The sequence below is a fragment of the Micromys minutus genome (assembly GCF_963924665.1).
Source record: "Micromys minutus genome assembly, chromosome: 31".
NCBI lineage: Eukaryota > Metazoa > Chordata > Mammalia > Rodentia > Muridae > Micromys > Micromys minutus.
Genome location: NC_137966.1, coordinates 17390670 through 17404851, shown reverse-complemented (window position 1 = coordinate 17404851; position 14182 = coordinate 17390670). Strand labels below are relative to the sequence as shown.

Sequence of the window (14182 nt, the reverse complement as noted above, 5' to 3'; positions counted from 1 at the left end):
AACTAGGCATCTGAAGTAGACCACTGTTAGGCAACCACTGTAGTTTGTACTAGAGTGTACAGATGGCCCTTGGTAATGCATGTGTTCCAAACTGGTTTCCTGGTAATGGACAGACCACGGGAGGACCTAGAACTGGTTTCCCTGGAATATAAAGTTTATACTGGACAGACCCTACATCCCATCCTTAACTAAAGCCTAGATTTCCCTTCCTTTGCTTAATGTCACATCACCTTTCTACATATTCTCAAGTCAAATCTGATGTTCTAACAAATGAGTGTGTCACCTCTGACGGAAGAGATGATTCTAGAATGGAGAGTTAAAAGTGAAATATGAAGCCTCTAGTAGTAGCATCCACGGAAGCGAGTCACTGTGATAACCTGTCTGGAACTCAGGCAGATTCGAGAAGGTAATACAGAGCCCGTGGGCAAACACAAGCTAAAACTAAGGATCTAAGAACATGGAAAGACTAGGGAGCAACGGTGGGGCTGGTTGTGGAGGATGTGGGCCTGACAGGAGCAGAACTGGCTGGGGGGTTGGGGCTAGTAATTGTGAGGCGTTCAGGTGAAAGATGTCTTCCACAGCTGCTCTCTCTCCACCTTAAATTTTGAAACAGTCTTTAACTCAACATGGGACTAGCAGATTTAGGTAGATTGGTTGGCTAGCAAGACCCAAGGATTCCCTTGTCTTCCCAGTACTGAGATTACAGGCACACTGTCCTGTCAATTTCTTAGGGATGTCAGGGCAACAGGCACTTTAAATACAGAGCCATCTGTCTGGCCTCCTAGACCTGCCCATTCTTTTCTACTTTCCATCTAGAGTCAAGAGTGTGGAAGCTCTTCTTGACACATTCAACCTAGCATCCTCTACCAACGTTTCAATGCTATTCGGAATCCAGAGATTAACGGTTCCTGCAAATTGGAACTAGTGTCTGGTAACAAGCTAGACAACCGCGCTAATGTTTCTGTAAAATTTGATCACAGGAAAATGTATCTGGCATGTGTCAGAATCAAGCGAGAACTTGTCAGAGAGGTCCTCGCTGGGCCTTACTCTGACATTAGGGCGGTGATAAGCAACTGCTCAGGAAGCAGCTGGAGCTTGGATCAAACATTTAAAACCAGGCTTGAATCCCCCAAACAAACTTCCAGAAGGGAGAAAGTCACAAGGTACAGGTAAGTCCAAGAGGTGTTGGTTTCTGAGTTCACGTTTTGGTGAATAACAGTCAAACCTAAAATTTCTTTGTGTCGGTTTTGGCATTGCTGTAAGAGTCTTCCAGTGGCCCAAACGTATAGAAACACGAGTGGGTAGGTCCGCGCATCCACGGTCCAGCGTGGGGAGTGACATCTTGAGAATGGGACGCTCCCGCCCAGGGACAGCCAGAAGCCACCGGCCGGGGAACTAGAACCCTCACACACTCCAGGTAAGGGATCAGCGCCCTTGCTTGAGATCCAAGGTCAAAAAGTACGGTCTTTAGGCCCCTGCGCTGCGGTTCGCTGCGTTCGCGTTCTCACACAGGCAGCGCCTCGGGCAGCCCGGCGCGCGTCGTGACGTCACTGAGCCGCCCCCGCGGAAGGCCCCCTCACCACCCTTGTGGGCTGTTCGCCGCTCTAAGGAACAGAAGCATGGCGCACGAGCTGCGGGCTCTGCTGCTATGGGGCCGCGGGCTGCAGACTGCACTGCGGGCCCCCGCGCTGGCGGGAGTCCGGCGAGGTGAGCGCGGCACGAGAGCGCAGAGGAGGGAGGCCGCATTGAGCAGAGGCTGCTACGTTGGGCGGGGAGTAGGAAAAAGCGGTCGCTTCTAGTGTGCAGAGTCGTGCTCTGGTCAGTCCTTGGTGTTCCTGATTGCGGAGGCTCCCACGCTTGGGTTGACTCGTTCGTTGCACGCGGGTTTGCACACGCTCAGCTCTCGCAGAGTCTTGGGGTAACTACGGTGAACAAAACGAACGGTAACCCGGGACTTCAGGAAGCCTATGAACACCCGGGTGTTTGATCCTTGGAATTGAAAGATAGAACAGGGAAAGGACAGAATAACTTTATGCTTTCCCACCCCTCGTTCAGGTAATAGTGAAGGTGTTAGCGTTACATACACATAAATTATATGTATTTACAACTTATTTTTACATAAAAGGGCCCAAGTCAAGTATGAATTGTACTAAAGAATCTTAACGTTTCTAGCATTTCCTTACACAATTTTTTTATGTTAGGCATATACAGGCACAGTAGCTTTCCAATGGCTACGAAGTTCTATCGCTCTCATCCTCCACTAAATGTTCTGTTGGCCACAAAAAAAAAAAAAATCGTTACAGTGATTACAAATTTGAGTGAGTGATTGCCTAAACCTTGCCTTTTTATTTCAGTATTAGCTAGTTTGCCAAATTTCACCTCAAATTTTTTTTTAATTGGGTGCGGGGAGGGAGACAGGATTTTACTATTTTGTTCTGCTTGGCCTGGAACTTGCTACATAGGTCAGGCTGGTCACAAACTCAAGAGATTGATCTGCCTCCTAGAGTAGTGGGATTAAAGTTGTGTGCCACTGTGCCTGGTGCTCAAAGTAATTTTTGTCTATATATGTATCTAATAGCAAAACTGATTGTCCCATAGTATCTCCTCCAACATTTGAGTGTGTCTTTAAAGCAAAACATCAAAAAAAAAAAAAAAAAGTCCCAGGGCTGGAGAGATGGCTCAGTGGTTAAGAGCACTGACTGCTCTTCCAGAGGTCCTGAGTTCAAATCTCAGCAAACACATGGTGGCTCACAGCCATCTGTAATGGGATCTGATGCCCTCTTCTGGCATGTCTGAAGACAGCTGCAATATACTCATGTACATAAATCTTTTAAAAAGATAGATAAATCTATTTGTCCCCCAAAGTCAGTTTGTGCTTGGATTGCACAGGCCCTGCATTGGTCCCCAGTACCACTGGGAATACTAAAGAAAGAGCCCCGTGTAGAGGACACCTCTTGTGATTTGTATAAACAGGTATACTGCAGAGACTGTTTCACTTAACAGTGGGTCGGTATGTTCTCTCTCATTTCCTGTTTGTATCTTCGCATCATGCTCTGCACACACCTCCTCTGTCTTGGCTAGTTCGCTCAGTCTGTCCCCGAAGGCCTCGCTCACATTGTTCATTCTCCTGCATCAAGGTGGCACTAATTCTCCCTGGGTCTTAGGTGGAGGAGATATGCACACAGTATCCATTTCCTACTGGAGAGTTAGCCACGTCCTTAAAGTTCTGATTTCAGCCTGCTCTCAAGAATCCCAGGTGGTTGGTTGTTTCGGGGACTGGGGTACATATTTTATACACCAAAGCAGATCTGGCCTCTAGATTCTCCCAGTATCCCTCAGTCCCTATCTGGCATACCCCATCCCCCAATCCTAAACTTCCCAGCCCATGGAGCTGGGTTGCCCTTCCCTCAGAGGTTCATCCCTATATAATCTGTTTCTCCAGAGCTTCCCTGAGTTCTGTCTTTGCTGGTGTTCCTAAGTTCATGCTTGCCATGGTAGGATATACAGCTGGGAGGTTAGATAGCAAGTTGCAGTCCATGTAACTAGCTCTCGCCTCTGTCTTCTATAAATTTGAGATGATCTGACTGACATTTGTAATTGATAGGTTATTTCTCCACTGCTGGCGAAATAAGCCAGATTAGATTGGGTGGGCAAATTCACTGGGCCCAAGGACAGGGAAGTTGCCATAGGGAAGGAAAGGTCTGTTGTGGGGAGACAAATAGAGTGAGTACCAAAATGTCTGGATTATGTAGGTGGTGACCATTTTGGAGTTTGAAGTCCACAGCTCATGTGTTTTCACTCCTTGCTCACTTGAGCTGTTCCTGTGTCCAAGTGATTTTCCCCCTCTTGAAAGCTCAGCTAAAAGCCTCTGCAGGACGCCTGGACCAGTCTTGGGCTGGAGAAAAATCTGCCTTTGTAATAGATGCATTGGCTTATGAGAATTTGATACCAGGAGATGAAAAGCTTGTCTCTGTTGTACCTGAGTGAGATAAATTATGTCTTAAGTTAATGGAAGGCATGCCCCAAACCAGCGCTCGAATGAGCAGTGTAGAGGAGTGAGTGGCGGGTACAGAGCAGGGAGAGGTTACTGTGAGGAGCGGGCAAAGGAGGCCCTGAGCCAGGACAGTGGAAAGAGGGATGTGGCTGCAGCTAGGGGAACACGGGCACTAGCTGTGTGTGTGTGTGTGTGTGTGTGTGTGTCTCTGTCTGTCTGTCTGTCTGCAGGATCACAATCACATTGTCAGTGCATCGGTGTAAGCCCCAAGCCACCCAGCACTTTAACAGGAGACTGTGGCCTGCCTTTGAGGGTTTTGTGGCTTTTCATTTAGGATGTGGAGGAAGCATGAAGACTGATACTGCACAGATAGTATGTTTAGTGTCTGATTCAGGCACATATGTTAAGTTGTTGGTTTATTCTTTTAAGTCATTATAGAAAGTTAAGCTAACCTGAAATCAAATCTGGTTTTCTCACCCACCCACCCCTTTTCTTTTGCAAAGACTTTTGTTTAAACGGGGTTTCTCTGTGTAGCTCTGGATGTCCTGGAACTCTGTAGACCAGGGCCCTAGCCTAATGGCGCTGTTGCTCCCAGGGTGTTACATACATACAGTGTGTATGTATAGAGGGATATTAGAAAGTGCATATGGAGGTGGGGTGTATGCACAGGTGCACATACTCGTGTGCTGGCTTTTGTTTCTGGTCTACATATACAAAGAATCTCACCGTACCTTCACTTACAGGGCAGTGATGCTGGGCTTAACTCTTCTCCCTTTCCAGCTTTGAGGACCCAGGCTCATTCACAGTGTATTAGTATGCTTGACCTCAGTCTATGCCCAGGACAATTTCAGCCTTGATAACTGGGGCGGGTGAATAGCTTTGCCAAGATACTCGGTCCTTTTGGAGGTCAGCTTTGTAACCTGTATAAAAATGACATTCTTTGATAAAGCCCTTACATGTTTCAGTCATCTTCAAAAACATTTTAAAACTCGCACTGGAAACCCAATTACTTGTAAACTCATATCACATTTGCCAAGTGTGCTTGTGGCGAGGATAGCAGGGACTACCATGTATCTTCTAACTCACATGGCTTGCATCCTGAGTGACAGATGATATGCCTTTCATGTCCTCTAGGACTTTGACGGTGTTCTTTAATATTTGTGGACTTCCCATTTGTAGTCTATAGCAACAGAGATCTTAAAGATTTCCAGCATCGCATTTCCATAGAGCCTCTTCTGGAAGGACCCAGCAAAGCCCAGTGTTCCTGAGTGAATCACGTGCCGGTCCTCATAAGTCACTGCAGTCATCTTCCAGGGAGGTGTGAGGCACCCTGGCTGCTATGCCTCACCATGTCCATTGGTGTAATAGCTCATTCGTCTTACTGTATCTCTAGGATACACAGAAAAGTGTATTTAGAGTTGGCTCAGCAGGTAGAAATGGTCATTGCTCTTGCAAAGGACCTGAGTTCAGTTCCTAGTGCACCTGACTGTAACTGCAGCTACCAAGGGATCAAATGCCTTGGCTTGATCTCTGTTGTCACTTACACTCATGTGCCCATAACTCATACACAGATGTTGGGAGCACAGAGATCCTTGTGCTCGCAGATAGCACTAGAGAAAAACAGAAGTGTTAAACATGCAGGGTGTGTTTTCAATGGGAAAGTTGTGTAACCTGTTTTTCCCTCCAGAAGTTGGGAGTGAAAGTGGTTAATAACTTGGTGATCTATGTTGGGCCAGGCAATACCAGGCTCCCACAATCAGGACCTGAAGTGGCTAATATCCCTGGTGACCTCTATACCTATCAGTATAACCTAAAACTACAGCAGAACTCCCCTAGGTCCTTAAACAGGTGGCTTATCTCTAGAGCCACTTCATGGAAGAAGAGACATGTATTATTATGCCTGTTGTGTACAGGGGATTGTGTTGGATTGTGTTACACCAGGAAACTTTTATCCAAGTTGTACTGTACTTAAATTTGCCAACAATAAACTGCCCTGTGTCAGACTCAAGCAGCTTGAAAACACCAGCTGTTGAGTTGTGTTGAAGGGAGTTCGTGCCTCATGCAGCGTTTCCCTGGTGTTTGTAGAAACCCACACACAGAGATGCATGCTCATTATTTAAAATAATAAATTAATTATATTGGGGAGGATTTGTGTGCCATGGCACATGTGTGGAGGTCAGAGGACAATGTCACAGGCGTTGGTTCTCCTTCCATAGTGTGGGTTCTGGGGACTAAGCTTGGGTCATCAGGTTTGGTTGCAACCATTTTTACCTGCTGAGCAGTCTCACTGGCCCGGGTGTATTTGTTTTTCAATCTACTCACTTCTGGATGTTCTTATTTCCTCACACGTGTTAGAAGTTAAGGGTGGGGGCTGGTAGGAGAGTGTTTCCTTCCAGTCTCCATCTTCACACAAACCTCTTGAGGACTGACTGTGTATCCCCGGATGTTGACGTTTTACTTTTTCTTCCGCTTATTTATATTCACTTTACATACCAATGGCAACTCCTCTCTCCTCCCAATTCTCCCTCCCTTCTCAGAACGGGAGACCCACCACCCAATACAACAGAGTCCAAGACAGAGACAGCCCCCATCCAGTTGTTGGGGGAACTCACATGTTTACTCTTTGAAGGCCCAGTAAGCAGCTCCAGTGCTCTGCCTTCTAGCCCTTGGGGCTGAGGAGTGGTATTGGTCAGGCTCACCCCTCTGGCTGAGGTACAGACTGCAGAGTTTTTGTGGCAGTGAAGGCTTAGGCTGATCCCCCACCAAGTGAAGGCACCTCACACCTAGTTCTATGCCAGACGTTTAAAGATCCACCAGTCTTGCCAGAAAGTTACAGAAGCAATTCTGAGTCCCCCTCTTGGCTAAGCATAGATGAAGTAAAGTACATTTATTTGACATTCTGTATATGAGGGAAGGCTACTGAGACTACCTGCTGTGACTGTTATGCCTTCATCCTTACAAACATGACTGGACTTAAAGAGATACACTGTGGTCTCTGCTAGACATCTAGACACAATCTAAGTGAGCTAGAACATCTGCCTTAAAATATTCTCACGATTAAAATATATATATTAAAATATTCACAACTGTCTTTTCAGGAAAGCCAGTTCTGCACCTTCAGAAGACCACAGTCCAGTTCAGGGGCCCCACACAAAGTCCGGCCTTGAGGCTCTCTGCAGGACAGTTGTACAGCACACAGGCAGCCGAGGACAAGAAGGAGGAGGCCCTGCACTCCATCATCAGCAACACTGAGGCTGTGCAGGGTAAGCTGGAGACCAGCTCATCTGCAACCCTGGCTTTTACCAGCTGTGGCTTGCTCCCTCTGGTGGTCACCCGAGAAGCTGCTAACTGGTGATCATGTGCACCGAAAGGGAATGCCAACCCAGCTGATGTGGGACAGGAAGGCCATCTCCAGGCCTAGGGGCTGCACTTCTGGCTTCTGGTGGAGTGAATCAAGGACAGACTGTTGATGCTGAAAAGCGAGGCTTTCTTATGATCCACTTTTTAAGCACTTTATTAGAGCACATGCTTCTGAAGAATATGCTGTGCACTGTTAATGCTACCGAGTCTCCCGAGTGGGAACTCCACCTCCACAGTTTGCTGGAGCCCTGCAGGGTTATCCCACATGGCCCTCTGGTTTGAGAGAGACGGTTCAAGTGTCCACTTCTCTTAGCCATTCCTCTGTGTTTAAAAAGGTGTGGAGCAGCATGTTCTTCCACAGAAACGGAACTGCAGTTTTATTGATTGTGTCTGTAATTCATTACCAGGTTCCGTCTCCAAACATGAGTTCCAGGCAGAGACAAAGAAACTTTTGGACATTGTAGCCCGTTCCCTGTACTCAGAAAAAGAGGTAGGATGCATGTTCATTGTTCCCTAGGCCAGTCGGGTCTGGCAGGGCTGCTCCCATCCCATCCTGGGAAAGTGCCAAATCCATGTCCTCTGCTTGCCATAAGAGGGCTTACACTGAGGACAAGTCCTATCCTGGACCCATTAGTGAGAGTTTCTGTGTTGGTTTCATAGATCAACTTCTGGGGTTAATTTTGATGTTAATTTTAAATCTCCCCGATACTGGCAGAGAGACCTACTTTGATCAGTTTCAGCTGGACTTGTTGATAGCTTTGAAGATCTTGTGTTTATCTACTTCAGCTGAACTTGCAGGCCTGTCCTGTGTGATGCAGGTCAGAGAGGACTACAAAAACCTTCCTGGGTTTTTTTCCCAAGATGGGGTGTTGTGTTCTGGGAATTGAACTCGGGACCTCTGGAAGAGCAGCCAGTTTGAAGCTGTTTCTTATGTGTGTGTTGTGTGCATGCTCGAGGGCACACATGGAGCAGGCTGTGGATTCTCTCCTACTTGAGTCCTGGGATCGAACTCAGGTTATCAGACTTCACAGAAGTACCTTTACCTACTTAGTGCTCTTGCTGGCCTGTCCAGGGCTTTCCTTTCTGTCAGCACTTAGGCCACACGTCCATAGTGAGTGGGGCTCTGGTTCAGGCCCCTCCTGTTAGTCTTCACACGGTGGAATGGCAGGCCGGCTGGCACATCGGTTTGACACAGTGCCTTTCTCTTCGGCTTCCTTACTCTCCTGATCTCTTCCTTCACTTGCTTCCGGAAGCTGTCTCGGCTCTCAGTGCTTAATGTGCTCAGTGTGTCACTAGTCTCTTGGCAGCATTCTTGCACTAAACTGTTGCACTGGGTGAGACTGCAGACTTTTGGGTTGGCCACAGTAACACTTGCAGGCCTTCCTTTTTGACCAGTTCTTATTCCCTGAGTAAGAACAATGTCTGTCAGTAGCTCCTTCTTGTAGACTTGCATGCATGTGCTCAGAACAATGCGTGTTGGCTGAAAGGCCTGGAGCAGGCATGTTTGGTACTTTTCATGTTTTAATTGTGTTTGCCATTTGAGATTACTGGAAGATGGTGGCTCTCTGATCCTTGAACCTTCCCTTCTCCCACATCCAGCTCTTGGCATCAGCATTACAGACTTGTGTCCCTGCATCTAATTCTTAGATGTTATTTTTGAGGAGATTAACGTTTGTTTTTGGGTGCTGAGAAACGTGCACATAATCTTAGTACTGGGACAATTACGAGTTTGAGGTCAGCCTGGGCTATACAGGGAGAGTTTTGTCTCAGCAGCTGTAACAATAGCAAAACCCATGCAGGAATGACAAGGCTTGGAAAAAAGTCGTGCTGCCAGCAGGGGGCGCTGTACACCTGTAACCTAGCAGTCAGGAGGCTGAGCGTGAGAAGGGAAAGGAAGAGTGCTGCATGCACCATGCTCAGCGGTGGCCGAGGTGCTGAAGTAGACTGGCATCCGATCCACAGAATTCCAGGGTCTCAGGAAACACTCCTGTTGGTCTCACGTTACCCACTTCCTCCTTTGCTCTCTTGAGCTCTGTGCAGAATCAAGGTGCTTTAAGACATTGCCAGGATTGCCTGGGCTCTGCCGTCTGTTTCTATGGAAGATCAAGGCTTCAGTGTTTGATGCTCACTGGAAGAATGAAGCAGTTAGTTTGTGTGTATGGTGGTAGAGGTTGAATCACGCCTTTATGAGCCTTAGACCATCACTCTGCCTCTGTGCCCACCTTGGCCACCACGCCACACCCATTTGTCCCTTTTGGATGGGGTCTGACTAAATTTACCAAGGCTTCCTTGCATTGAACTCACAATCCTCTGCCTCAGCCTCCTCAGTAGCTGGGATTACAAGCGTCTGCTCCCAGGCCTGGCCTACCAGCGTCTCTTTCTTCATAGAGTAAGAGAGAGATATTCAGGTACATTAACCATCCTGCGCACATCAATTAAGAAAGGGCCCATCACAGGTTTTTTTTCTTTTTCTATTTCTTTTCTTTTTTTTTTTTTTAGACAAGCCCTGGACCAGGCTGTACTCAAATTCAGAGATCTCCCTACCTCTACTTCCCAAGTGCTGGGCTTAAAAGTATGCGCCACCTGTGCCCAAGTCTTTTTTTAAAGTCTCAATTCACATGTAACTTCACTGAACATCCTGAAAGGAAAGGTTTGCTACAGAGCGTGTGCTGAGGAGATGCCACCCACTGGGAGACTGGGTCCCGTGTGCAGGTCATCAGCTGCCGCCATTACAAACTCAGCAGTTAGACCTCAGTCGGTACCACTCGCCTCCCTTCCTCTTGCTCCCATTCCCTAGGTGTTCATACGAGAGCTCATCTCCAACGCCAGTGATGCCTTGGAGAAACTTCGACACAAGCTGGTGTGTGAAGGCCAGGTGCTGCCAGAAATGGAGATTCACCTTCAGACGGATGCTGAGAAGGGCACCATCACCATCCAGGTACTTCTGTCCTGACAGAACCCAGCTCTTTCTCAAACAGCCGGGTGGCCAGCTGTGGGGAGGACTGCATTCTGGTGATGGCTGTACTCCAGTGATCGCCGTAGTGATGGCTGTACTCCAGTGATCGCCGGCCACTGCCCTCCTGCCCGGGCACCCTAGCCTTCCTTCACTAACCCGCCTTAGGATCGTAGTGCCCCGGCAGAAGAGAAGGAGTTTAAAGCTACTGAAAAGGCTGGCTTGCCTTTGTTTTCAGTCAGTGGCGTCTGCAGAGAGAGAACTGTGGAGGTGCTGCTTTCATTTTTGTGTCCTGGGGATTTAACCAGCAGGTTCTCTGTCACTGAGTCAAGTCTGTCATTTTCTTCTCTGTTTTTAAAACATGTATTTGTTTTCTATCTATGAATGTGTGTGGATGCATGCACATTAGCCAACATGCACTGCTTTAGCTCTTCTATTAATGAACCTCTGGAACCATGGACAGACAGACAGTAGCTGCTGCCCCACGGATGCTTCCGGTTCTGTCAGCTGCATCTCTGCCCTTGGTGCCTAGGGCATGCTGTCTTTGCTGGTACAGCGGTATAAATAGTCTCAAAGTAAGCCAGTTTGCATTCTCCAACTAGTTCTTTTAAAAAACATCCCAGGTTCTCTCTTTCTGTCAGTTTGTCACGTCATACTAAACTTTGAACATTTTTGTTGGCATTTGGCAGCTCTGCACAGATCAATATGGAAGGAAGCAAAGTAAGTTAAAAGCAGAAAGTCAGTTCTCCTTTATCATCTGATGTGAAGTTTTTCTTTAAGGGAGCCATAGAAAGTTCCAGTGTGTCTGGTTGGGATGGTATACACCTATGATAGTTTTTATTTATAAGTTTTATACATAATATGTATGTTATATATTAAAAAAAATGCTGGAGAAACTAAGGAGAATCACAAATTCAAGGACATACCTGGGCTACATAGTGAGTTTCAGGACAGCCTGGGCTACATAGTGAGTTTCAGGACAGCCTGGGCTACATAGCAACTTGACACGGGCTAGAGTCAGCTGAAAGGAGAAATTGAGAAAAATGCTCCACAAGATCCAGCTGTGAGGCATTTTCTTAATTAGCAGTTGATGAGGCTGGGCCCAGTCCATTGTGGGTGGGGCAACCACTGGGCAGGTTGTCCTGGATTCTATAAGAAATCGGGCTGAGCAAGCCATGAACAACCCTTCAATGGCCTCTTTATCCGCTCTCGCCGCCTGTCCTCACTGCTGTTGGTGATGAATGTTCTGTGGAACTGTGAGTGACATAAACCCTTTCCTCCCCAAGTCGTCATGGTGTTTCACCTGAGCAGTAGTAACCCTGACTAAGCTGTATGTGAGTAGGTTCCTCAGACCTGCTTTGGAGTTCAAGCTTAGCTTATGTTTGTGTGTTCCCAGGGATGGAACCTAGGCCTTGAGCATGTCAGGCAAGCATTCTATAACTTCTGTAGCCCAGGCTGGCCTTTTTAAAAAAATGGGTACTGATCCCATACGTGAGAGGAGAGTTCCCATGAGCTGCTCTCACCTCCAAAGGCCCATGTCCTAAAACCATCCCCTGGGGGGACAGAAGCTAGTGAAAGAGCAGCAGTGCAGCTCTCAGAGCAGAGGCCTGCTGCAGGAAAGAGGACCTGTGGCCCATGTAAGAGTTGCAGCTGCTCCAGGAATGAATGCACTGACCAGGGGGCTGCAGGACAGCCTCCGGCTTCAGGATTATCTGAACTGTCCCCAGAGGGCTGTCACTTTGCATAGGACCCAAAAGTTGTGATCACTGCCTCCATTCTTCTGAGTAGAAGAGCCACCAGAGTATGGATCAGAGCCAGGCAGGTGTGTGGCAGACGTGTGGCCAGCGTGTGACATTTGCATGTCGACTTGCTGACCCAGCATCTTCTTTCCGGAACTGGTTGGTTTTATGGTTGGAGGCTGAGGATGGAACCCAGGATCCCCACAAATGAGCTGAACTGCACTCTAGCCCTGGGGTGTTTTCAGTGGCGAGTCCTCAGAACAACCCTTAAGATCTTCTCTGGTGCTGTGGATTGATAGGTTGTGGTGTGCTGCTTCTGGAACCTGCCTAGCCAGGGTCACAGGAGGTCATTGGGATTCCTGGTCCTGTCCATGTGCTTTGGCCTAGCTACACAGGGTCTGTGTGTGATAATATTTCTATTTTTCAGGACACTGGCATTGGGATGACCAAGGAGGAGCTGGTGTCCAACCTTGGCACAATCGCCAGATCAGGGTCAAAGGTGGGTACAGCCCAGAGCCCCTCCCCTCTAGGATAGGCACTGTGGGACCATAGAGAGGTGTCTGTTAGCAGTCTAACTCTGCACGGAGGGGGAGTCACTTTACTCAGAGCTGTAGCGTAGTGAACAGACATGTTGAAGCCTGCCTGTCCAAGTCCAGGAGGGTCCATTCCATTTGCTGACACATCTTAAAGTTAGCCCTCAGCCACCCCCTCGCTACAAGGCCTGACCACCCACACACTCAACACAGGCGGCCCCTTCTCCCAAGCAGCATTGCTTTTAAGAATGATCTTGAGGGGGAAAAAAAAGGGCTGGAGAGATGGCTCAGTGGTTAAGAGCACTGGCTGCTCATCCAGAGGTTCTGAGTTCAGTTCCCAGCAACCACATGGTGGCTCACAACCATCTGTAATGAGATCTGATGCCCTCTTCTGGTGTGTCTGAAGACAGCTACAGTGTATTCGTATAAATAAAATAAATAAATCTTTAAAAAAAAAAAAAAAGAATGATCTTGAGCCACTCTGCCTACGGGTGCAGTGGGTCTGAGGACAGCCTGCTATTAGGAGTTATTGTCATTGTAACAGAGTATATGCAGGGAAGACAAGATGTCTGTCTTGGGATCCTCAGCAGAGTCCATTGTGACCTAATGCAGAGACCAGAGGTCTGCACTGCCTCCTGATTCCTGTGACCTTTTCTGTTTGCTTCTTTTATGTAAATGGTGCCATTGATAAGCCAAAGCACCTCACAGGAACTCTACATTTTCCTGTGCTGTGACTTCTGCTCATGAAGTCCCTTGTTGAATTTTTGTGTGAGGTGTGTCAGACCAGCTGGGAGCTGTGCTTGCTGTTTTTAAATGAGTGCAAATGAGATGTATAGTCAGCTTACTGATCACACTAGCCAGATGTGCTACTAGCCAGATGTGCTGGAAGCTGTCATGTTGCATGTGTGCTGAAGACGGGTGTTTGCAGGACACTCTGGACAGCTGACTTAGGCCGGAGCAGTGGACAGTGACAGTGTGAGAATAGCCAAAAGCACTGGGGTTATCTATGTCTGTGGGACCCCAAAGTGAAAGTATCTTTTAAAAGTGTCTGTCCTGACTGGACACAGCAGAAGAGGGCATCAGATCTCATTACAGATGGTTGTGAGCCACCATGTGGTTGCTGGGAATCGAACTCAGGACCACTGGAAGAGCAGCCAGTGCTCTAACCACTGGGCCACCTCTCCAGCCCCCACACTTATTCTTTAAACAGCTCACTGACTATTTACACTCTGGGTACTATAAGTAGAAATGGTTTTCAGTGTGGGGATAGAGAGTGTAGATTATATAGAAACTGCTCTTAGACAAGATGCTTACCATCTATGGACCTTATATCCTGGTCCTAGGACTATACCCCAGGGTACCAAGAGACAGTGGTGCTGGGTTTGTACTGTTTCCCACAAGGTTTTGAGCCTAGGACACAGGACACACAGGACAGTTATAACAGCCCCACTGGACCTGCTGGCCCACCGGGTGAAGTTGCCTCTTTCCCTGTTTACTCAGGAAGTTGTTGGCAGTGATGGTGTAAATAGGATCCACAGCCCTGCCTGGGCCCAGCTGGATGGCTTTGAGCATCTTGTTCCAGCTTCTGCTGACTTGGTCCTTT

General features: G+C 47.7%; 1 protein-coding gene across 1 annotated transcript in view; it reads left to right on the top strand.

Annotated features, from left to right (window-relative positions):
* The first annotated feature begins 1595 nt into the window (after positions 1–1595).
* The window catches only part of TRAP1 (TNF receptor associated protein 1), a 31420-nt gene continuing 18833 nt past the window's right edge, over positions 1596–14182 (top strand). The window contains exons 1-5 of the mRNA XM_080942554.1: positions 1596–1707; positions 7093–7257; positions 7762–7844; positions 10152–10292; positions 12474–12545. Coding sequence (XP_080798680.1) covers positions 1620–1707; positions 7093–7257; positions 7762–7844; positions 10152–10292; positions 12474–12545 — 549 coding nt within the window. The 5' untranslated portion in view covers positions 1596–1619. The remainder of the gene's footprint in view (positions 1708–7092; positions 7258–7761; positions 7845–10151; positions 10293–12473; positions 12546–14182) is intronic.